The following is a 24,969-nucleotide window of genomic DNA, read 5'->3' as shown; positions in this document are numbered from 1 at the left end:
GCTACCTGATCCAATGCACATTGCAAGGGTAGGGTGCAACTGGCAGGTCTTTACTGCCGTTTTAATACAACCCCAAAGAGGGTAGATTGCAGTCAGGTTTGTTTACCAGATAAAACACACAACAATGGTTGATTTCCATTTTCTCAAGCTAAAGCCTAAGCACGTGACCTGGTCCAGGCTAACTGTGCAATATAATTATAGCTTGGGGGGGGGGGGGGAATTAGCTATCAGAGCAGAAAGCTGCTTCCTCCCCCTGGAGAGTAAATCTTTCCAATCCAGCCATTACTCTGGATCCTCCCCCTCCGGCTAGCAGCACATGCCAGCATGTCCCTTGAGCTCTAGGTGAGTTTTGTCCTTTTCCTGTGACCTTCCCTAGCCCGCGCTGATGGGGAGAGCAGGGCAGCTCTCCGGAAGAGGCTGTCTGTGGGGGGCGGACAGGCAGGGGACAGGAGAGAGGGGTGTGATTTTTACTGCCCCGGTATTTTGGTGCTCCCAGGAGCAATGACATCACCCAGCCTCCTCGATGCGAAGAGACAAAGGCGAGAGGCAGCTGCAGAAGGAGGCGGCTGCTGCAGCGAGCACCACGGAGACCCAGCACCGCTGCTCCATCCCCTCCTGGCCCGCTGCTCAGCTGAGCGGCCCTTGCCCATGCGGACTGCCCCGGCGAGCGGCGGGGGGAAAGGGAGCCGCAGGCAACGCGCAGCATGCACTGGGGTGTTGGCTTTGCCCCCTCCAGGTCCTGTGTGGTTGCGCTGAGCCGGAATCAGAGCCTCACCCTCGGCTGGTGTGCAGGAGCCGAAGAGCACTTCTCCTTTTATGGGGACATCATCGCTTTCCCTTTGCAGGATTACGGTGGGATCATGGCAGGGCTGGGTTCGGATTCGTGGTGGAAGAAAACCCTGTATTTGACTGGGGGAGCCCTGCTCGCTGCCGCGGCGTATCTGCTCCATGAACTCCTGGCAATTAGGTGAGAGAGAGAGAGCGAGCCTGGGGCAGGCTGCAGCAGGGAGGATTTGGAATAGATGCTGCAATGGGAGTAGGAAATAATAAGACAGTACTGACCTGATGGGAATGCATGGTACTCGACCTTCACCCCTTGAGAAACTGACACAATAACAAGGAGCAAGGCAGAAATCGGGAGTCTTTTGTAATTGTTTTTGTTTATTAGGCATTTCAGAGCTTCACCTCTGTAAGGATTAATGTCGCACCAGTAGATACATCGTTCTTAAAACCCAAGTGTCATTGGTACTAGGGGGATCAACCATAGGGCTCTTTTCTGGGATGGATTTAGCCTTATCTGGAAACATCTAACTTGTCTGGCCTGTGTTTTAAGGACAGGGGCTCAGGATTAAACCAGTGGGCTTTAAAACAAGAGCAATCTTCATCATGGACCCATCTTACTCTTAGATCTTGCCATTTTAGATGCTTTGCAAAAAACATTGTTTAATAAATCTTCAGGTAATAACCCACCTCCGCCCAAATGACCAGTATGTTTAAATAAGACAACTCTGCAAAATAAACCTCAGTGTCAAATTGAACACACTGGTCAGTGCTATTTTGGGGTTGCTCAAAAATCTGATATGAAAATGCATATTTAAAATGATGCAGCAGCAACTGGTTATGCAAGAGCTCTTGAAAATAAGAAGAAGCCACAATTGTTTTCAGTGCAGTATTGTGCCTGGTTATGATCTCTAGCTTCATAATGGTGTGAGTAATAGGGAGTGTGAGAGCAGGAATAGACACAGGAGTATGTTTGTCATAGACTGAGATCTGAAGTGAACAGTTGCATATGGTGCTGCAGCTTGTTTACAAGGATAGTAAATCATCTCAGAAAATGGTGGCTTTAACTACTGATTTCCCAGGGATGTACCTGGAAATATAATATCCACAACAGAGGTGATATATTACTAGTACGCTGTTTTAAAGAACTCAGTGAGAACAATCTCAGGGCATTTTATATAAGTATACCATAGAAGTCTGGTGGAGACTAACATTATGAAAATGGAATGGAGATGAACTTCAGATTACTATGGGCCCAAACCTGCACTTCTTACTCAGCTAAGTCGCTCATTGATTTCAGTGAGGACTGCATAATTGGGTCCTAAACGGTTTCTACGATCATTGCATAAGACAGCTGATTGTGTAATATAAACAATGGCAAAATACAGAAGTTATTTCTGGGTACATTTACAGAGAAATAAAGGATCAAAGTAGCCCTGTACTAATGGGCTGCCATGCACAACATAAGGTAAACAAAGATAATGTTGCCATTGATAACCTTTTAATAACACTAGCACTGAGAGATATACTTGCCTTATATATTTTATGCACTTATTTTCATTCAGCTTACAATAAATACCAGTATAAACATAATTCTTGGAAAATACTTGAATTCAGAGATGTTTTTATAATTGAAATTTCATAGATTATCTTGCCTCTATCCTTAGGAGAGATTTACAGAATGAAATTACTTCATGTAGCCATATTTTAAAAGATATTAAATTTTCTGGAGAAATGTGCAGATGTGATTTACAGGCTCAGCAAACATGTGCCACCTCCGCAGGCTCCTAGCAATCTTAAATCTGTGTATGAATGTTTCAATATTAGTATATAATGGGATGCTATAAATGTATTAAATGATTTAAAATCAGACATTTTAAAATGTGTCAAATTTGGCAGTCAAATTGCAATGGCTAGTGGCCGGATTTTAAAAGCAAAGCAAGCTAACATCATCTCTGGCAGTTCAGAGCTCATTTTTGAGAGGTTAAAATCATCATCATCATGCTAACCAAAACTGCATGGGCTGCTCTCTGTGATGTGCAGTGCAACCCTATTCTGTACAGAATCTTTCATGGACAATATATCCCAAATGCTTCACAGACTGAAACTATTCAACACGATGTATTGTATCAAGATAGTGTGTGATGATTCAAGTAAGACCTGGAGTCATAAAGGGGGTGGTTTCCAAAGGCATAAAGAGCCAGTAAGCATCTCACTCCCTTTGACATATGTGCCTATGAAAATCTCCCTTAAACTCAATAACCAAAGGCAGTTCCTGTAAGAGAGGCCTGGGCCTGGGCAAAGAAGAACAGATATGTTTGGAGATAAGATATCAACAGAGATGAAGACTGCATGAGGTGGATGGATACTGAAACACTGTTTGAGATGGTAGAAGCATCAGAGCAGAAGGCACTTACACTAACAGTTGCAAACTTGTGCGAAGGCCCAGATAAGAGGCCAGTGCTAGACAAGTGCCAGAGGTGCAGGAGGGTGCGTAAGAGCCAATGGGCCTTCTTCTTACTCCTTTGACTTGCTGCAGTTTTATACCTGTACAGCTACATTGACCTGAATGGATCTCATGGAGTTTGGGTCAAATTCTACTCTCAGTTACACTAGTGTAAATCCTTTGGAATCCTCTTGATTTACCTCACTGTAATTGAGAGCAAAAGTTTGGTCCCAAGTCCAGGAGGTAGATTGGAGCAAGTCCAGGTGGGCTTTGAGAACCATGAATGGGACATTTTGAACTGGATCCTGAAATGAATGAATAGCCATTGGAGTTGTTTGACAGCAGAGGTGATGTGGCCGTGAGTCTTTGTACATGGGAGAAGGCAAGCAGCAGTCTCTTGGATATTCTGGAGTTAGGATGATAGGGATCTTGAGAGGCCATAGAGATGAGAGTTAAAATAGTTGAGGCGAGAAGGGATGAAGGCTTTGGCAGGGTGGAGTCAAGGCAGTGGTGTATTTGGGCAGCCAAGTGGAGAGGTGACAATGGACACGTACAATGGGAGGTGATACAAAGAACAGAGAACAAGGCCAAAGATAATGACAAGTTTACAGACAGTGGAAGTGAATGGCATTTCTGAGTCTGGAAGTGGGGATCGGAGAGCTGAAACTATGCTTGAGTTGCTCATGTTCTTCAAGAGAGTCTCTTTGTTCTTTAGGGCCCTTAATTGAAGGAAGTAGATTTGCAGGGCCTGATTTTCCATTGCCTCACCCCTTGTGTTGTCATTTATAACTGTGCAGTGTGGCTGAAAAACACTACCACAGCAAAGTCGGAGCATTTTACACTCACTTTGTCTAAGTGCTCCGTGAAAGACATAGACTGAAAACAGAATTCAACTATATATACAGACAATAGATTTCCAAAGGGGCCTGCACCTCTATTCGAAATTTCCAAAGGGGTCTTCACCTCCATTTGAAATTTTTTAGGGGTTCGCAAGTGAAAAAAGGTTGAGAACTCCTGCCTTAGTCCACATGAGCTTGGGTGTCAATTTTAGTGCATACTAGTGTTCTGCACACTAACTGGCTCGTATGAACCCTACTGATATGCACTAAAAGTTCCCCAGTGTATGTTAATGTAGTCCCATTTCAAACAGCAATATGGTACCAAGAACAAGGGAACTTTTAATATGAGCCAGGTTCACACCGGCCAGATAGTGTGCAACATGCTAGTGCACATTAAAAATCACACCTCAGCTAGTGTGGACTAAGGCACCATGTAGACAAGGCATAGGCGCCGACTTCCCCTCTGCTCTGTGGTTGGTCGACCTCCTGGGCCCTCCCATGCCCACCCCTGCATCACCCTCGCCCAGCCCCAATTCCTCCCCATTCCCCCAAGTCCCCACCCCTACCCCTCATCTTTACCGCCTCCTCCTCCTCCCTCCCGGAAAGTCCTAAATGCCACCAAACAGCTGTTAGGCGGCGGGTGGGAAGTGCTGGGAGGGGGAGGAGCAGGGACACGGCACGCTCAGGGGAGGTGGGGGCGGGGGCGGGGGGAGTTTGGTTGCCAGTGGGTGCGGAGCACCTGCTAATTTTTCCCTGTGGATGCTCCAGCCCTGCAGTACCCATGGAGTCAGCGCCTATAAGACAAGCCCTAAGTGACTACATGAGGCACAAGGCAGGGGAGATTCAGGCTTGCTTGCTTATTTATTTTAGTCTATGAGCCTGGGCTTATTACCAAAGGTTTGCAAGATTTTTGGGTCTCTCCAACATAGAATTAACTAAGCTTCCTGTCTGAATTCTGCTCCTGCAATGTAAGTGCTTTTTAGTGATTTCAGACTCGATGAATAAAAAATTACAATAACCCATTAAAGAGAGGACAAAATGTTTTGCCTCAGCCATTCTCGCTCCTTCGTGCACTTAATATATTGATATATGGCACATGCTGCAGTCTGGGTTTCTTTTAATTCTGTTTTGTTTTTGACAGGAAAGAGCAAGAGGTTGATTCCAAAGATGCTATTATACTGCATCAATTTTCAAGGCCTAACAATGGTGTTCCCAGTTTATCTCCTTTTTGTTTGAAAATGGAAACTTATTTAAGGATGGCTGATTTACCCTACCAGGTAAACTTGAGTGTACTGTTTCCCTTTACATTATGGTTAACTATAGAAACACACAATGCTAAGTATGCAAGGGAAATACCTATCTTATCCAAGAGAAGTATATGTGTACACATATAGCTAACTAGATACACACTTATCACAATAGTGAAGTTTTGGTCTGTGATCTTCAAGGTAGGCCTAACAGAAGCTGGTTGGTCTAAACATTCAAGCACTATTCCAGATTTCATTGCTTGATGGCAATTGAAAATTTAATTTTGGGGGAAATGAACTTTTGGAGTGCTTCAGCATTCATATAATGCTACATAATGGACTGGTTTGCTCTAAAATTCAATGTTGTTTAGTTTTATTTAGCCTACCAGGTTTGCTATGTTAATAGATCAAATTTAAGCTGTTGCATTTTTTTTTCTTCTCTTTGAGGGTGTCTCTTCTATGCTCTCCTAGTAGAATAGTGACAAATCCCTCATTTGGCCTTTCATTGCAGACACTGCCCTCCTGGCTGAGGAGGACTGGGCTTGCAGAGCCCATGAATACCCTTTCTTAATAGTGGATGGGTTGCTGTTGAGGCACTGTCTTTCTCCAGGGAATGAATCCCAAAGTAAACCAGAGACTGAGAGACAGGAGACTGGGAAATTTATTCTGATTCTCCCATCTGTTAGAGTCAAGATCTAGCCACCAGACCTCTGGATAAGTTCACACCCCATTGTTGCAATTTTAACAGAGCTGTTTTACATTTTATCATATATATGTTTCTCAGCTCTCTGAGGCAGAGAACATATCTTTTTTCTGCGTGTGTAATGCACTGTGTAAATTTAAGATGGACTATACGAATGCTTAATAATATAAGAATACATGATGGTACAATGTGGTATAAATGTTTGTTTTATTGGCACATGTTTTGGGATGACTACATTATTCACAAGTAGTAGAGCCATGAGTAAGTTGTGTGGTCATCTCAGATGGGTTCCAGTAACACTTTTATATCACACTGTTATGAAAAGTATTTTGTTTTTGCCATGTAGCTGGCAGGGATTTTTTTTTTTAGAAAAGTTATTTAGAGTATTTTTACTTTTTATTGTTGTTTGTATCCACTCCCAATAAAACTAGCCTGCTTTACAGCTATGAATCCACATGTATGGACATCTGAGGTAAAGAAAAACAATAACTGATATACCTTAGAACCCTTTAAGAGTATCTAAAATAGTTTTAAAAAAAGTCACGTCTGGTTTTAATGTCCATTATCTTGTGATTTTCCAGCACTAGAACCAAGCACAGTATTGTACTGGAAAGGAGGAAATTCCTGGCTTCCCAAGGATAGACGCCTCCCAGGTCCAGCTGGCACAGCTCACAAGATAGTGAACTTTAAACATATCACAGGTGCAGCATGGGCAAAAGCCCCTCCGACATCTCCGACCAATTTGAGGCTGAATTGTAATTTGGGGGTGAAATTGCTGTTTGCAGGGACAAACATATTTTTGGCGGGGTGTCTTTTCTTTGCAATTGGTTGGTTAAGCAGGTTTGGAATGATTAAAATAGCTCTAGTGAAGGTGGAGTAGTGGGCAGAAGGCAGGTGAGGCTGACAAAATTGCAATATAAAAGCAGCTTAGCCCATGGTTCTGCAATTTTTAAAGGAATGTTACTTACCATGTATGGGATACACACACGCACACCCCCTGGACATCTTATTTTAGGAATGAACGTATTGGGGCCCTCTATGCCATAGGAGGTATGTCTAGCAGGCAGGAAGCATCCGTGGTCCTGGCCGCAGTGTGTGATGGATGCTGATAATGACCACTGACAGGGGCACTACCAAATGGGCTGGTTCAGAGTGGAACTGGCGCACCTGCCTTCCACACAGCTGGTGTGTAGATCCGAATAGCTGTTGTGCCCTGGCACTGAATCCTGACCCATGTGGAGTGCATCATCCGTGTACTGAGCACAGGCATTTTTGCAACTGCCCATCGTCAGCGACAACCACACACGTGCGACTCTAAGAGTCTTCCTTTTTGGCAGGAGGCTGTGCTGGGTTGCCCTCTGCCCAGGGTCTGCCAGTGTTGTTTCCAACACATGGACTTTAGAGCACCCTCAACCAGCTTTATTTTGCACTGTCCTTACTCTGGATGTTTACATGCAGTTGGAAGGAAGCATGTGGCACAGTCCTTTATCCTCTGGCCATACAGAGACTTTGCATGATCATGTTTACTTTCCTACCACCACTTGGTACGTCAAGTGTGCGTAAGGCTGTGCTTGTCTCAGCCCCGCACAGAAGCATGTCAGCAGTCTTTACTTGGTGTTCTCCAGTCAGGTCAGTTGAGTACATCATGCACTCTTAGGACATGTCTCCACAGCAATTCAACATCCACGGCTGGCCCATGTCAGCTGACTTGGGCTCGCGGGGCTGTCAAATTGCATTGGAGACATTTGGGCGTGGGCTGGAGCCCAGGTTCTGGGACCATCCCCCCTTGCAGATCCCAGAACTTGAGCTCCAGCCTGAGCCCAAACCTCTACACCACAATCTTACATCCCTGCAGCCTGAGCCCTGTAAGTCCAAGTCAGCAGACCTGGGCCAGCTGTGGGTGTTTAATTGCTGTGTAAACATACCCTAAATCTCCCCTGTGCATTGTGTCTCTGGGCCTTCTGGAAGAGATGTTGATGTAGGGGCTGCAGGTCACTTGGAAACCTAGTTGAAGTCTTTATAAACTTTTAAAAAGTTTAATCAGGAGGAGAAATTTTCTACCATGACACCCAAATTGCTTAATGTTCAGTCCCTGGGGTTGAAGTCTATGGGGCTGCATGGGGTTTAAAGGCAGAATTTATCCCAGTTAAACTGTTGACAGGAAGGGACAAAGACAGAACTTTTTGCTGCTGGCCCTGGAGGCACCTGCCTTCCTTGAGGCAAGGAGTCCTGTGGCACCTTATAGACTAACAGATGTATTGGAAGCTTTCGTGGGTGAGTATTCACCCACGAAAGCTTATGCTCCAATATGTCTGTTAGTCCATAAGGTGCCGCAGGTCTCTTTGCCGCTTTTACAGATCCAGACGAACACGGCTGCCCTTCTGATACCTTCCTTGTATTTCACAAGATGCTGCTTGGGGCAGCTTCCTTATAAATGTAGTCGAAGGGAGCTGTCCAAAAATCTCATTGGCTGAGACAATAGAAATCTGACTGCAGGTATACAAAATTCTATGGGGTTTGAAGATTTAGAGATTTTTGTCTCTCTCTGCGCCCCCCCCCCCAATTCTAAGCTTTTATTTACAAGGAAAGGAAGTTTCCAGCCCCGCAGGTTTTAGAGGCCCCCTTTCCCAGTGTAAATTAAAGCACTGCTCTTTTCTGATCCCATAAACATTGTAAAACCAGCAGTGCTGGAGGGACCCAGTTAGACCATGGCTGTCTCCTGACATGGTTTGTCATAGTTACAGGGCAAATGTGCCTTAGATGCCTTCTAGTACCTTTTGAGTGTACCCAGTGGGTGACAGGCCTGCCTCCCGGCACCTCACTCTGGTGGAACCATGTAGTCCAACCACTGCTAGATGGAATCTATGGGCGGTAGGCCGCTTTTCCCCACAGTGCTAATCCAACAGGCCCAACTGCATTGGCACCTGCCAGCCTTTTCTTTCTGGGGACCCGTGACCAGCAAGTTGATTAAAGTGACTCAGAATCAGCATCTTCAAAACAAAGCTGTATTTATTCCTTTCCCCAAAGGTAGAAAGCACGTACAGCAAAGGGTACAAAAAATAAAAGGCCTGTATGCCTCGTTCTTACTTATGTCTTAGTCTTTTCTTGCCAACTTTTGTAAATTTCCCTCAGTCCAGCTAATCCCCATCTCTGGCTGGGAGAAACCGATTGCTCACAGCAGGCTTGCTCTCTTTCCTTGCCAGCTCTCACTGACACTTCTTGGGCAGTGTCTGGCCACTCACCCCAGCTCTTTTCTAGGCCCAGGATCCTTTAATATTTGGTATTCTCCTTCTGATCCTAGATTTAGCCTTGGGAAGAATAAACTGTTCTCAGGCTACCTGGTGGAGGTATTCCCTAATAAACAGCTTTTTCCATTGTTTCCTCTAGATCTCCTATCTGTGTCATTGTTTTACCTTCCCTTCTTGGTTCCTCTAACAACCCTTTTTTATCTAACTCCATGGCCAAGTACCCATCATAGAAAAACGCAGAGAGGCATGCACCATATTCATAAAAACCCGCGCTAGCTCTGATCAAACTAGAGTGCTAAAAATAGAGTGTCGCTGCAGCAGCATGAAGAGAGATGAGCTGGGAGAGACGAGCTGCCCAAGTACATACCCTTCTCAGATGGTAGGTATGTATTCAGGAGAGCTAGCCCCTCCTGTTGCTTGCACCTCTGTAGCTACACTGTAGTCCACTAGCTGGATCAGAGCTAGCGTGGGTATGTCTCCTCAAGCTATGAATCACACCTCCAGCTCCAAGTGTAGACACACCCTCAGAGAAAAGGAGGATTAAAAAAAGATGAAATTAAGCTACTGAGGAACCCTTAGAACTTCTTAGAAACTCCTGTTAGCTGGACAATAGCAGACAGCACAGTTTTGAACTGCATCCTTTGCCGTTCCCTGCAGCACAAATTTTAATGGTCACTGGAGAGTGATTATCTGGTGAATTTATCCAGTGTTTCTTCCCCTCCCTCCAGATATAAATATCACAGAGAAGCAGAAGGTGACATTTACACATCAGTTTTGCTAGCATTTCTTGCATTTAGTATATGTTGGCAGCCGGTGCTGCCTGTGCCCTACGAGTGTATAGACCTTTAAAGGAGAATGTGCCTCTCATTTCTACCCTTCCTTTGTCTTCCGTCAGCACTGTGGCACCTTTCAGGCCACTCAATGTGGCAAGGACATTTCTGAGCCTGCTTGACTTCTGAACCATCAAGAAATTCACTTGTTGCTAGAATGCCTTATCCATTTTTATGGACCACTGCCAACAAGTCACCATGCTATTTTGATCAGATGTGTTTGCTGTTGAATATAAGCTTTGCTTTGCTTTGCCAGTCCTCCTATCCTAAACATTGCCACAGATTGCTTTCTCTTCCCAAGCCATCTTGATCTGGCCTGATTGCTTTGTTGATGTCTGTGAATGTTACAATGTAGCAAAAGGTTTTTATGCCAGGTGTTGAACTTTGATGATGTTCTCTGTAGAGTCTGGTTTGAAGGAACCAGTTTTGGGTTCAGGGGTTTTCTGTAAAATAGAATTTTTGAAATATATGGATTTTTTTACAGTCTGACAAAGTATAAAGGCAACAGAAACGTTATATTTATATATTTATTAAGAAATAGTTTAAAAATAGATACAAAGGGGCACAACACAAACTGTAGTAATTGGAACTATTAGGCTTAATTCTTCCTGGTTATCACTATAAAAGGGCCCCAAAATGTCTTGTGCAATTCAGTCTGTAAATTCCATCTACCTAAAATGAGTTTCCTATGGGCTCTTGTGACAATTGCTTTGTAGATTACAGTTAAAGTTAACGTACTAGGGCGGATTTATTTGTTTTTATGTACCAATACCAAGGCCACTCACTGTTCTTTGCAGCTGGACTGGTTCTTAAGTGAGAGTTTGGTAAATATTTGATGACATTTAGTAGCAGCTTTAAAGATATAAAGGTTTTGGGCTGAAAGATATCCGCTTCAGACACAGTACAATGTAGTGTAAGAGATTTTGCCCAGGGATGGAGGGCATCTTAAAATATCACAGGATAATGAATAGAAGTCTTATATTCCATTTTGCTTGCTTAATCATATTGCAAGGAAACATTAAAAAAGCAAACCCTAGAAAGCCTAAGATTCAGCAGATTTTACCTGTGTAATACGCTTGTCAACTTTGTTTCTAGGATCTTAACTTTTGCATTTCCTAAGTTTAAAATGTGTAAACGTAATGTTGTGTTAACGTAATTCTTTACACACAAATGCACTCACACACATATTACATAAAATCGTCTTAATTTTTATTAATGCAAGGTATATTGATTTAAACTATTGCAATAAAGAAAATTATGCAAATATATTTTATAAAAGCTAACAGCAAATGACCAAAATTATAAATATTTTGGCATAAGGGGAAAAAACTCTAATGGAACAATCCTATGGAGTTTAACTGAGATTAAACCAACAATACTGTATATCTACTTAATAGGGTCCTAGAGAAACTATTTTAAAATCCTATAGAATATAATAAGAATGAGATTCTTTCTATAGGTTTTTTTAATCAATGTATAGAAGGACTATTAAATTTTATAGGATGATTTAAAAAAATCTATAGAAAGGTTACCAGTTTATTTTAAATTCTGTAGGCCTTTTTTCATAAGGGAAGAGCCTGGACTAAAGAGCATGGAAGAGTTGGTATTCTCCTTTAAGTTTCAAGTCATCTGTTTCTGTAGTCTTTCTGCTATGAGCCAGAACACCGTCCATCTTTTCTCCTCACTCATACACTAGACAGATGATTTCCATTCCCTTATTCATTCATTTCTAGATACAAGTCATGACAAATCATATCATTTTATTCTCATATCAGGATATCTGTGTATGGGCAGAAATCCAAGAGTCACTAGAGCCAGAAGACACTGTTCCCAACAATGTTCCCCAATATTTCTTCTAATTTGATCCAGAAGGAAGATGTGTCTGAGAAAGAACATGTATTTATAATGTATCAGACATCCATATTATTAAATATAGCCAGGGTGAAGTGCCATCTAACGAGGATCTCCTGCTGAATCTCCATTGCCACACAGTGTGCTATGTGTTTGTCTATCTTCCACCTTAATGGATTTCTGGAATTTAAATTTTTGAGGCCTAAACAGGTTGACATTGTATTGCCAACTCCAAACCTTCAAAAATCACGAGTCACGCATCCAAAATAGTTGGCCTAAAATCATAACATTTTAAAAAATAATAAATTTGAGTTTTTTTATTTGGCTTCTCATTTTGAGCCTTTAGGGTTCACATTTTTGAGCTTTTCACCACAGACATGAAGGCTAGAAACTTACTCTATCTTTAAACGGAAACTGAGATTTGTATGTAATAACAAGACTCCAGGAGCTGGGTCTTTAAGAAGAACACCAACTATCACGAGACTTGCTGTAAAATCACAAGAATAGTTAACATTGTTGAGTGTCTTTTTAAATAAATAAAAAATAAAAGAACAGGAATACAGCAGCTCATATCTGTGCTTTTAGGAATAAGCAGAGTTGTAATTAAAGAGAGTTATGGTCTAATGATCTAATCACATGACTGGAAACCAGGAATTCCTGCGTTTTACTCCTGACTCATTCCCTGCTTGATCTCTCTGCTTCAGCTTCCCCATCTGTAAAATGGGGATAAATACTTAGATGCAGAGACCTGCTAGCTTTAATGGGACTCCACACAGGTGATGTTCTTGTGGATCTGATTGCAGGAACTTTGGCTGCAGATGACTGAGGTTCGCAGACCAGGAAATGCCAGGATCATAGGCAAAGACATACTTTCCCACTCCAATGAGGGAGTGACATATCATTCCATCGCTTGGGCCTGGCAGCTTGTTGAAGGCCTGAAAGAAGGCAGGAGTACATGCCATTGGGGTTTCCTCATCTGAGCTTGAGGTTGAGTCTAGGTCCTTCTTGTTCCCACTGTATCCACTTTTGGTATAGATTAGTGGGTGTGCAGATTAGCCACATTTGCCTTTCAGGGCTACTGAGACATTTAGTTAGTAAGGTATCAGAGGGGTAGCCGTGTTAGTCTGTACCCACAAAAACAACAAGGAGTCCGGTGGCACCTTAAAGGCTAACAGATTTATTTGGGCATAAGATTTCGTGGGTAAAAGAAAGCTTATGCCCAAATAAATCTGTTAGTTTTTAAGGTGCCACCAGACTCCTCCTTGTTTTTATTAGTTAGGGTTCGTAAGGTGCTTTTAAGATGAAGAATGCTACTGTGAATAAGTACCAAATATTATTGTTATTTTGTCTATGATGCAAAATTGTCCAGAATATTGGGCCTGACCCTGTGGAGTTCTGAGTGCTTCTATCCCCACTGGACTTTAATTAAATAATTAACATTAAAACACACTATAGAAGGCATCAAAGGCACATAACACCTTTCAGGACTGGTCCCATTGCTTTGCATTAAAAAACAAAACAAAAACAATGATGGGTACATTCTTTTGGCTAGGGATTACTTACGCTGGAAATAGGTTTTTGCATTTCCATTTAGAGTAAGGTTGTCGCTCTAGTTTGATAGCTATTTATGGAGGATATTGATTTTATGCTTCGGGTATTGGCACCTTTTAAAAAAAACTTTATACTGATCAAACAGAAGCTGAAGGGTGTTTTTTGTGTGTTTGTTTTTTTGTTTTTGTTTACTTGCTTCTTTTCTTAGAACTATTTTGATGGAAAACTTTCCCCTCAAGGGAAAATGCCCTGGATTGAATACAATCGCAAAAAAGTATCTGGCACTGAGTTCATTATTGACTTTTTGGAAGAGAAACTCGGAGTGAATTTAAATAAAAACCTTGGTCCACATGAAAGAGCTGTTTCCAGAGCAGTGACAAAAATGGTGGAGGAGCACTTCTATTGGTAAGCTTGCATGGTAAAGCTAGTTCTGTTCTGATCTTATCAAACCTGCCGCTGCACGTTTTATCTGGAAATGAATGCTTGCTTTGTCTTTCAAATAACTCAGAACCGAGCTGTCAATTCCACAATTCTTTTCACTCTTGGAGAATTGGTGTCTCTTTCTGTTCTTACTTGTGCCAGTGTGAATCAGGCGTAAACACCACTGGAGGGTGTAAAACCATTGCAAATGAAGTTCAGAATCGGGCCTTTTGCCCACCTGCAAGTTTATAAAAAGGAGCAATCACAGGCTAATACTGCAGTCCTTTCACATGTACCCCTTCAGTGGCACATGAGAAATAACTACAGGATTGGGCTGGTTAATAATAGGCTGAATTTGAGACTGTTTAATAAATTTGTGATTGCCAAAAGGGAGAGAAAAAAATCCAGCTTTTGGGATTAATAGGTGACAGGAATGCAATATTTTGAACTAACTGAAAACTATACATATATTTGCACAGTCCTCTTCATTTAATAGAATTTTGTTGTTATTCTTCCACTATCAGTAATGGGATGCAGTATTGTTGGCTGAGCGAAGCAAGGTCTAACGTTCAACTCAAAGGATTTCTCTCTGTGTCTGTCTGGTAGTAGAATGACCTGAAGTCATTTAAAAGCCCATAAACCATAATATGGGATAGAACCTTACTAAATCTCCTATTGCTAATTGTTACACTCTCACTCACAAAAATGAGAGTCTGCCCACTCACCAGCAAAGATTTAGGACTAGACACAGCAACCCTGACTCATGTAGGATGCTGCTTGTGACATCAGTGAGACTACTGGTTGAGTAAGGCCCTTAAAAGTACAGTGAGGGTTCCCATTATGACTTCATTGCATTAAAATATGTATGCCAGAACACCTATTCGCATTTTGGGGAGCCTTGTCATAAATAATTACAGTTAAACTATGCTTGTCAAATAAAGGAGCAAAGTACATTTTGTGATGCCTTATTCTTTCTTAAAAAAAAAAAAAGGCCCCATCCTTCCTGGGGCTGAGTGCCTCTTGCTGAGGTGTTCCACTCCTACTGGGCCAACTGCTGAGAGGAGCTGCTGAGCACCTGGAACTCCAGGTGTCTTCATTGGGCGTTGCGCATAGTTGATGCTTCTCAAGATCTGAACTATTGACTTCAATGGCAGTTGAAGGCACTTGGGCCAAGGTTCACCAACATACGTAGGTGTTGTGATACTGAGCGTCCCAATGCCGAACTTTTAGATGCTTAGAAAATCACAGGAACACACTGCAAATCACAAAGCCTAAGTTAGGTGCCTAGACTCCAAGACACTGAATGGGGAGAGATAGGCACCTTAGACTGTGATTCCCAAAAGCTAGCAGGCTAGGCAGGGAGCCACCTAAATTAGCCACTAGGAGATGCTGATGAGAGGGGTGTATGTTAGGCCTCTTCTCTCTCACCAAGATAGGCGCCTAACTCTAGGTTATAGGGAAGCGTGTATATCTACTAGAGATTCACATCTGGGAGCGCTATTTGCAGTTAAGCACCTACAGCATTTCCACAAGAAGCTGGGGAAGGAGGAGGACCTCTCTCACAACTTTTAGCTCAGTGGGAGATGTGGGAGACCCCTGGTTCAAGTCCCACCTTCACCTGATGAGAGAGATTTGAACAGAGATCTACCACCTGTCTTCTAGGCTGAGGTCAGATTTAAAGTGGCCTTCAAAAATGGTCTCACTTGGTTGATATGTCCCCTGCTGGAATAGTCAATGTCAATCCAGATTAGATGAAACAAAAGTTACTTTCAAGTTATGGCGCAGCAGAGAAAACAGTCAGAAACTAGGAATTTATACATTAGCTTCTTTACACAGTCTGTTCTCTGGGGGTCTTGCAAAGGTTTCTAATTAAGGGAAAAGAAAGGACTATTACTCATGGCATTCAGAAATTTTAGCTATGAATTACCAATATAGACGTCATGGTTCCTGCTGGGTCTACAGGAGAAGTCTTTTGTCTCTTCAAAATGGAGTCTGTCTCCTTGCTGCTTTCTAAGCGGTAGTCTAGATTAGGAAGAGAGGTTGAGATTAGGTTGGGGTTGGTTAACACATGTTAGGAATGTGTTTGTTTACCCAGAATGATCTCAACTATTTGCCTAAACTAGACAAAATTGAAGGATCAGATCCTCACCTGGTGCAAGCTATCATAGCTCCATCGAGCACCAGTGATGTACACCATCTGAGGACCTGTCCCTAATGGTCTCCTACTTTCTACATGCTAAGGAGCCACCCCCCTACTTCACCTTTGAGAACACCCACCTCTTGCTTTGCATAAGTTCTCAATTAGTTTCTGACAGTAAGGGGGCGCTTCAAGCTAGCCACTTCTGGTGACCCTCTCTGCCTGCTCCCATTACTGACTTATGTATTGAGACTAAGGTAATTACCTATGTCTTTGTTTCAGATATGCTAGTTCCCGGGACCATTCGTATTCAATGGATTATTATTTAATTTATGTCCGAAGATTTGTACAGGAGTGCCTATCTGAGGCACTAGTAAGTTTTCAAAAATACACAGATCACACAAATACTTAAAGCCAGTGTATAACAGTCTAGACCCATGTAACCAAATAAACAACCAGCTGATGACACTACTCACCCCTCTCCCAATGCCTGAGGAAATAGATCATCTTACAGTGTGTCCTAAAGATCTGGAGTTCAGAGAGGCCTTTTATAAAGGGACTCATGGCCGCGGGGTGAGGGAGGAACTGGCCTTGAGCTATAGTGGTATGATTGCTCCCAGTACTCTCTTAAGCTGGACTCTCCTTAATGATTCTTTTCTGGGTCTTCAGGACATCCACTATTGATCCCTGGTAGTTCTTATGATTGGCCCAACAGGACTATTAGGAGTCAGTGAAATAGTCCGCTTGAGCGACAGTGTGAGCTGAGGCCCGTCTTAGTGCAACAGGCTGGTTTGCTAACATGAAGTGTGAATTAGTGCTCAGCTTTAAGCAAGTTTCACCATTCTAATATTACAGATATAAAATGAATAGATATTGGTAGTAAGTACAGATAAATCAGTTTATCAAGCTGTGTAACAATAATATACTTTGATCAGGCTTGACAAAGCCCTGGCTGGGATGATTTAGTTGGGGATTGGTCCTGCTTTGAGCAGGGGGTTGGACTAGATGACCTCCTGAGGTCCCCTCCAACTCTGATATTCTATGATTCTATGATAAGACCCTGCGTAGGGCCAATTTGCAGTTGCCTTAACCCAGCCTCTAAATTTGTTGGCACACACATTTCTGTGTGCTCAGAATCATGGCTTTGTGTGAACAGATCAGGTAGTTGGCTGTTTAGTTACCTTCTTTGCAGGCCCAAATTTGAGTTTTGGGGCATCTGATCCCCCAAAGCAGCCATACAAAATGTCACAAGTCTGAGGTTGTTCATGAAAATTATGTCTTTAATGGATCATCTGGGTCCAGCCCCTTTGTACTTTCACCAGATTAATATCCATATTGGCAATCTTTATTTTGTGGTTGTCCTTTCCTGAACCAACCAGTTCTCAGTACTGCTCCACAACCAGTAAGTGAGGCTCAGGGAAATATTTAATTCCAGTGAGAGTTTAATGGACAGGTATTGGGTGTTGAAGTTGTGGTGGAAATCTATGAGGGAGTTTAAGTCATTTGTCCAGAGGATGGAAATATCATTGATGTATCTCAGGTATATCATTGGTGCATTTGTCCCAAAATTCTTCTCCAAGTGGCCCATTGGGGAGTACCTATGGTTGTTCCCATGGTTTGGACAAAGTGTTTGTTGTTGAATGTAAAATTGTTATGGGTGAGGATGAAATGGATGAGTTTAGCGATGTGTTTGGGGTGGATATCTGAGGGTTGTCATTTGTTTTGTAACTATTTGAAGCAGGCAGCTATCCAGTCATTGTGAGGGATATTGGTGTATAGGGAGGTGACATCCATGGTGGCAAAGAGGGTGTGCTGAGGGAGGTTGTTAATGTTGTGGAATTTGTGGAGGAAGTCAGTTGTGTCCTGGAGGAAGCTGTCCCTTTGTGTGGTGAGTGGGTTGAGGATGGTTTCTATGAGTCCCAATATTCCTTCAGTAAGAGTGCTGTGGCCACATAGGATGGGTCTGCCTGGGTTCCTTGTTTGTGTATCTTGGGAAGCATGTAGAAGGTCCCTGGTTTGGGTTCGTGGGGGATGAGTTTGTAGAGTTTCTCTTGGATTTGTTTGGGAAAGGATTTGATGATATCCTTAAATTTATGGGTAAATTGTGTTGTAGAGGTCTTTTTTGAGTTCCTTATAATAGGTGGTGTCAGAAAGTTGTCAGTTGGCCTTGTTAACATAGTCAGCACTGTTGAGGACTATGATGGCACCCCCTTTGTCCGCTGGTTTGATCATTATTGTGGTTAGATTTTAGGGACTCTGGACAGATGACTTGGGGGGAGGGATAGCTCGGTGGTTTGAGCATTGGCCTGCTAAACCCAGGGTTGTGAGTTCAATCCGTGAGGGGGCCATTTAGGGATCGGGGGCAAAAATTGGGGATTGGTCCTGCTTTGAGCAGGGGGTTGGACTAGATGACCTCCTGAGGTCCCTTCCAACTCTGATATTCTATGATTCTATGATGATAAACTCCCTCATATATTTACACCACAACTTCAGCAACCACCACCCAGCCATTAAACTCTCTTGCGAATACTCCCACACAAGCATCAACTTCCTGGACATCACAATCAGCTTCAGCAATGGAATCTTATAAACAACTATATACAAGAAACCATGGATCATCACATCTGCCTTCATAGATCCAGTGACGATCCCAAAAGACACCAAGAAATCCTATTATCTACAGCTAGACGCTCAGGTACCACAGAATATGCTCTGAGGAGAAAGTCTGGGATACACACTTTAACACACACAAAACTGCTTTCACCAAACAAGGACACTCCACCAGAGAAGTAGATCACATCATGGATCAGGCTACCCAAACACCCTGAGAGGACCTGCTTCAGTACAGCAATAAGACGCCCTTTGACCACACACACCTAGTTAAAAGAAAAGGAATACTTGTGACACCTTAGAGACTAACAAATTTATTTGAGCATAAGCTTTCATGAACTACAGCTCACTTGTCACCGACCACCCCACACTGGAGCCCATATGGGGTATCATCCAAAAACTACAACCCATACTCAATGGGAATCCCACCCTGAAAGAAATCTTTCTTGAATCCCCTCTTCTGGCCTTCAAACAACCCCCCAATCTCTCCCAGCTCATAATCAGAAGCAAGCTCTCCACACACCAGGACACACCAACTCAAAGTGGCACCAGATCCTGCCAGAATACCAGTTGCAAAATCTGCAGACATATCTCCACTACTACAATGATCAACACGCCCCCACAACACATCTTTCAAGATCCATGGATCCTACACATGCTTATCACAACATGTGGTATACCACATCCAGTGCCCTGAATGCCCCTGAACTATGTGGGTGAAACCAGACAATCACTGTGTTCTCGAATGAACTCACAGGAAAATGATAAAAGACAAAAACATCATATCACCTATTGGTGAATGCTTTTCACAGAATGATCACTCTATATCTGACTTCTCAGTCCTCATCCTGAAAGGAAACCTGCAGATCACTTTCAAAAAACAAGCCTAGGAGCTTAAATTCATATCTTTGCTAGATGTTAAAAATCATGGTTTCAATAAAGACACTGGATTTATGGTCCATTTCAACAATCTATAACTCACTAACTCCCCTTTTTGTCCTATGACTACAGGGTATTAATGGGTCACCTGGGATGGTCCCTTTAGAATATGTATTAATTACTGATGCTAAACTATCTGTTTGATCTTGTATTTAGCTTTGACACTCTTAGTACCTTTCCCAGACCGCAAGAAGAGTTCTGTGTGGCTCAGATGCTTGTCTCTCTTGCCAACCGAAGTTGGCCCAATAAAAGATATGACATCACCCACCTTGTTTCTTTAAAACTGACTTACCTAAATCAATTTCAAATTAAAAAAATTGCCTTGCCTTTAGTAGACCAGCTGTCAGAATACTTAAATATAAATATTAATTCACAGAATTAATTTTAATTTGATTAACTGAAAATGTTTCTAGGTGCTCAGCTTTGAGAGTATTGTATATTTTAGGCTTTTATTACAACTTGCTTGGCTTTTAAGCCAAATATCCTCCTTTTACTCTTAGCAAGAAATATCCTTGGTGACTTTTTACCACATGTTAATAGAGTCATTAAAGTGAAGAATTTGTGAGCTGTTGCCTAAAGAGATTAGAAATGGACCCTAGTGAGAAAGTAGGTGTCGTGTCAGGGGAATATTGAACTCTGCTTCTGTCTGTGGTTGCAGACATTTGTGATGATATGAAAGAAAATGTATAGGAGTGCCCAAAAGGATTTTGCTCATTCTCTCTCTTGCATTAGTTAATCAGTATGTACAATGAGGAAATCCCATAGGCTTAGAACTATGTACAATGATAAACTGAAGTCATGTTCAGAACAGGAAAAACTGGGTTCTGGTGGCTTCTGCTGGAAAATCCCAGTACACTGGAACAGTTAATCTGTAGACTGTATTCTACACTGTGTGATATTTCAACTTTTCTGACTAACTGCACTAGGCTGTTGTGCCTCCATCAACCAGCTTTCAAAATGACCAAAAATGTTTCAGCTGATTTTATATTTTCCAGTTTGGAAATTACTAGGAATACCCGGCACAAATTGTCATAAACACCCTGCATTTCCCAGACACCCGAGGCTGCATCTGCTCTTCCCACCTCCTCCTCCGATGGATAACTCTTTTAAACTCCCTGCTCCTGCTCTTTTTGAAGTTGGTGACAATAATCCTATTGCCTTCAATGGGAGTGCTTCACTGTTCAATATTTACTTACGATGACTGTCACTTCCCAAATTAATTGTTCCTTTTTTCACAAGCTTCTTCAGCAAAAAATTGAAATTTCTCTTTAACCCATTGGAAGAGTAATAAAGACCAGCAATTCAAGTGAGAACTGGGAGATTTTGGCTGGCAAAGCAAATATAATGAAGACTCCTTTTAAAAGAATACATCCTCCATTCTACCAAACAAACATATAGATTGAAATACAGCAAAGTCCTTTTGAAAATATATCTCATTTAGGGTAAACCTTCACTTCATAAGAGGATAAAATGCAAAAGAAAACCAACCTGACAAAGCATAAATCTCTTAAATGAATTATTTTTCTGTTTAAACCATAAACCTTAATACATTTCAGAGGAGAGTGGAGGTCTCTGAAACAAATACCTATTACAAGAATCATATTATTAGGTCTCTGAAACAAATACCTATTACAAGAATCATATTATTGCAGCAAAATGATTCATTTGGCAGGCTTCAGCAGCGCATAGAGTCACTTCTTAGACGAAGTAAAAATAAAGCTTAAGACAAAGGGAATGGATAGGTAGGAAAAGTTTGTCTCATGTGTATCAGTCTTTTATTAACACCAGATCTGGTTTGCACAACGCTTTGCTGTGCTAATCTAGGGCTTGGATCTGCAACCCTTATTTCTGTTGAGTAGTACTTACTCCTCGAATCTCACTGATTTCAGTGAGACTACTTGCATGACTAAGTGCTATGCAGTGTGAACAAGTGTTTCAGAACGAGGGCCAACATTTAGTATTCTGGTTGATATTCCACATTCACAGAAAGATGTATATTTTACCACAGAGCTAACTTTCCATCAGGCCAATAATCCTCAGGGCCTCAAGATTTACGCAAGCTCTTCATCAAACCCTTTTGTGGGCTACTTTGTAGCGGTGGTGGGGGGGTCAATATGCTGCACAGTTGTAACTTGTTTTCACCACATTCTAGGACATTAGCTTATTGCCAGTGGGTGGACAATCTCCACGAGACCCAGAAGATGCTTTCGTGCAGTGGCCCCTTTAGTGACCTGCTGAAGTGGATTCTGTGCCACCTAACAAAAGGAATTGTGAAACGAGAAATGTATGGCCATGGCATCGGCCGCTTCTCGGAGGAAGAGATATACAAGCTGATGGAGAAAGACATGCGGTCACTAGCAGGCCTCTTGGGTAATGTACAACCCATTATATTCTGCACAGTCACTTTTTTCATGATTAGATTTACTGGTAATGCTCTCTGCCAGGCTGTTTAAACATTACATTTTGTTTCCAAACTCTATGTACAGACTATCATGGCACTATCATTCCATGTCTGTCTTCCTAGTTAAGGGGATGTCACTTCTTTTCTTGCTGCCATTGTACATGTATATTGCCAAATTCTGCCACCAGAGGCATACACTCATCTTCTTTTATCTTTGCTGGGAATTGTGTGTGTGTGTGTGTGTATGTGTGTGTGTGAGGGCAGAATTTGGCCCAGGGCTTTTTAACAGCAAATATTTGTAAAGCTGGTGTTTGAAAATCACTTGAAGGTATTATAGTTGTTTTGATGAGTGGATAATTTGATTGACATTAACACTCTGAGCGAGCTGTTTACTAACAAGTGATAACTGTTATTTGGTTGGCATTCAAACTGGTTGAGCTTCTGGTGAGACATGGGTTTGTACTGTCAGAAGTGATGGTGTAGGACTTGTTTGTTGCAGCAGGTGGACCTTTAGTGACAAAACTGAACCAAATTAGTGACCACTTTAAAAGTTTTTGGTTTCCTCCTTCAAAAGAGCTAGTCTACTCCACTCATCTGTGCTCCCTTCTCCAACCCCCGCCCCCAAGAAATACTGTTCAGCTGACTGCTTGATAGAGCAGTAGTGAAACTCTGTATTAGAAAAGACGAATTTTAGTTCCTTTATCTTATCCTTTTCCACTGTCCTCTAATCTTTCCTCTGTTTCATACATGTATGGTAAAGTTAAAGGGGTAAAGCTTGATTCAGAGTTAGCTCATGTCTAGCTGTGTAGGATGAAATCCTGTTGGAGCATTGTTGATGTATGAGGAATTTATTAAATGCATATCTTCTATTTGTTAACAATGCTTTCTCCACTCTTAATTCTGTTTTTCATAACACCTTTTCCAGCTCTTTGCTAGCTTCAGCTACATTGTTCTTTCTCTGGGATTCACAGTGAAATTCATAGAGTTTAAGGCCAGAAGAGACCATTAGGTCATCTAATCTAACCTGTATATTGCAGGCTACTAAATTTCACTCCTGTAGCGGGCCCAATAACTTATGTGTGACTAAAGCATATTTTCCAGAAATGTACCCAGTCTTGATTTATAAACATCAAGAATCCACCACTTCCCTTTGTAGTTTGTTCCAGTGATTAATCCACCTCACTGTTAAAAATTGGTGCCTAATTTCTGACTTTTGAGCCCTTTAGTACATGGTATTTTCTCCCTGTAAAGGTACTTAAGCTGTGTAATCAAGTCACCTTTCAATCTTTTTGATCTTCTTAAGTCTCTCACTGGTATTTTCTGCAGCCCTCAAATCATTTTTATGGCTCTTTTCTGCACCCTCTACAATTGTACAACATTCTTTTAAAAATGTGGCCACTAGAATTGTATGCAGTATTCCAATTTCATTCTCATCAATGTCCCTACTTCTACTCACTGCTCCCCTGTTTATACATCGAAGGATTGCATTAGCCCTTTTTGCCATACCATCGCATTGGGAGTGCATGCTATTTATTATTAATTATTATTATTGTTATTATTTGGATGATGATCATGTCTAGGAGCTCCAGTCATGGAACAGGACCCTATTGGATTAGGTTCTGTACAAACAGAGAACAAAGATGGTTCTTGCCCCAAAAGTTTATAATCTAAGTATAAGACAAGAAACAACAGATGTATACAAACTGACCAACAAGGAAGTACAAGGAAAGAGAGAATATTGGCTGGCATAGTAAGCTGTGGTTTCAGCACACCAGCTATTCTAACCCATAAATCCTTTTCAGAGACTCTGCTTTCAGGATACAGACCCCATTCTGTAGGTATGGCCCGCATTCCTTGTACGTAGGCGAGGCTCCTGCATGTGTCCCACTTTTGCCTTTTGCCTTCAAAAGGCAAAAGCTGGACACATGCAGGAGCCTTGCCCCTTTGGGGCCACATCCCTGCTCCTCCTCATCCCTGATGCCCCACTCCCTGCTCCTCCTCCTCTTCCCCAAGACCTCACCCTCTGCTTCTCCTCTTCCCCCTGAGGACCTGCCCTCTTACCAGGCCAGAAGCCTGAGCTCGGCTGTGGTAAGAGCTGCCCAGGGAGCCCAGGCTGCTCTGGGGAGCCCTGGACCGTTCACCTGCCCTGAGCTATGATCATTCCTTGTAACTAGTAGGGCCTCATGGTGAGGGGGGCTAAGGCCCACCTCAACTCCCCCTCCAGGAAGAGGCTGGCCCTGCCCCTGAGCTTTGGGCAGCCGCAGAGCAACACCACAGGTAATCCGGGACAAACATTGTCCTGGAGTCATTCGGACCAGGACTTGAACTCTGTATTTCAGGACTGTCCTGCCTAATGTGGTACAGGTGGTCACCGTAGTACCTAGATATACAACTTTTCATTTGTCTGTATTAAAACATATTTTGTTTGAATGGGCCCAAGTGATCCATGTCACTCTGTATGACTGCCCTGTCCTCATCATTATTTACCACTCCTCCAATCTTTGTCATCTACAGATTTTATCAACAGTGATTTTATATTTACTTCCAGGTCATTGATTAAAATGTTGAATAGCATTGGACTTAATCCCAGTCCCTGCAGAACCCCACTAGAAATACCCCTCTTCAGTAATGATTTCCCTTTGATGACTACTTTTTGAGATCTGCCAGTTAGCTAGTTCTTAATCCGCTTAACATTTGTTTTCTTGATATTAGATAATGCCAATTTTTAATCAGAATGTCAGGTAGTACTAAGCCCAATGCCTTACAGTAGTTTAAACTAATTTTATATAACTATTACTATATCTACATATCTATATTGATATAAGTATGTAACTATATTCGATAACTTTATTGCAGTTATCTTTAGCAACCAAACTTGTAATCTCATCAAAGAACGAAATCAGGGCTATTTTTCATAAACCCTGTTGACGAGCATTAATTATATTCATGTCTTTTACTTCTTTTTCA

General features: G+C 42.1%; 1 protein-coding gene across 3 annotated transcripts in view; it reads left to right on the top strand.

Moving 5' to 3' along the window:
* Positions 1 to 304: 304 nt before the first annotated feature.
* FAXC (failed axon connections homolog, metaxin like GST domain containing) overlaps positions 305 to 24,969 on the top strand; it is a 41,170-nt gene continuing 16,505 nt past the window's right edge. The window contains exons 1-5 of one of the 3 annotated variants that reach the window (XM_073336833.1): positions 305 to 342; positions 846 to 967; positions 5,207 to 5,342; positions 13,704 to 13,900; positions 21,754 to 21,971. In XM_073336833.1, the coding sequence (XP_073192934.1) occupies positions 861 to 967; positions 5,207 to 5,342; positions 13,704 to 13,900; positions 21,754 to 21,971 (658 nt within the window). In that variant the 5' untranslated portion in view covers positions 305 to 342; positions 846 to 860. Of the gene's footprint in view, positions 343 to 373; positions 968 to 3,002; positions 3,271 to 5,206; positions 5,343 to 13,703; positions 13,901 to 21,753; positions 21,972 to 24,969 lie in introns of those variants that run through there. The other 2 variants (XM_073336832.1, XM_073336834.1) reach the window with 2 other exon arrangements.

The sequence above is a fragment of the Lepidochelys kempii genome, chromosome 3 (genome assembly GCF_965140265.1).
Source record: "Lepidochelys kempii isolate rLepKem1 chromosome 3, rLepKem1.hap2, whole genome shotgun sequence".
Taxonomy (NCBI): Eukaryota; Metazoa; Chordata; order Testudines; family Cheloniidae; genus Lepidochelys; species Lepidochelys kempii.
This window is presented reverse-complemented; position numbering and strand designations above follow the sequence as displayed.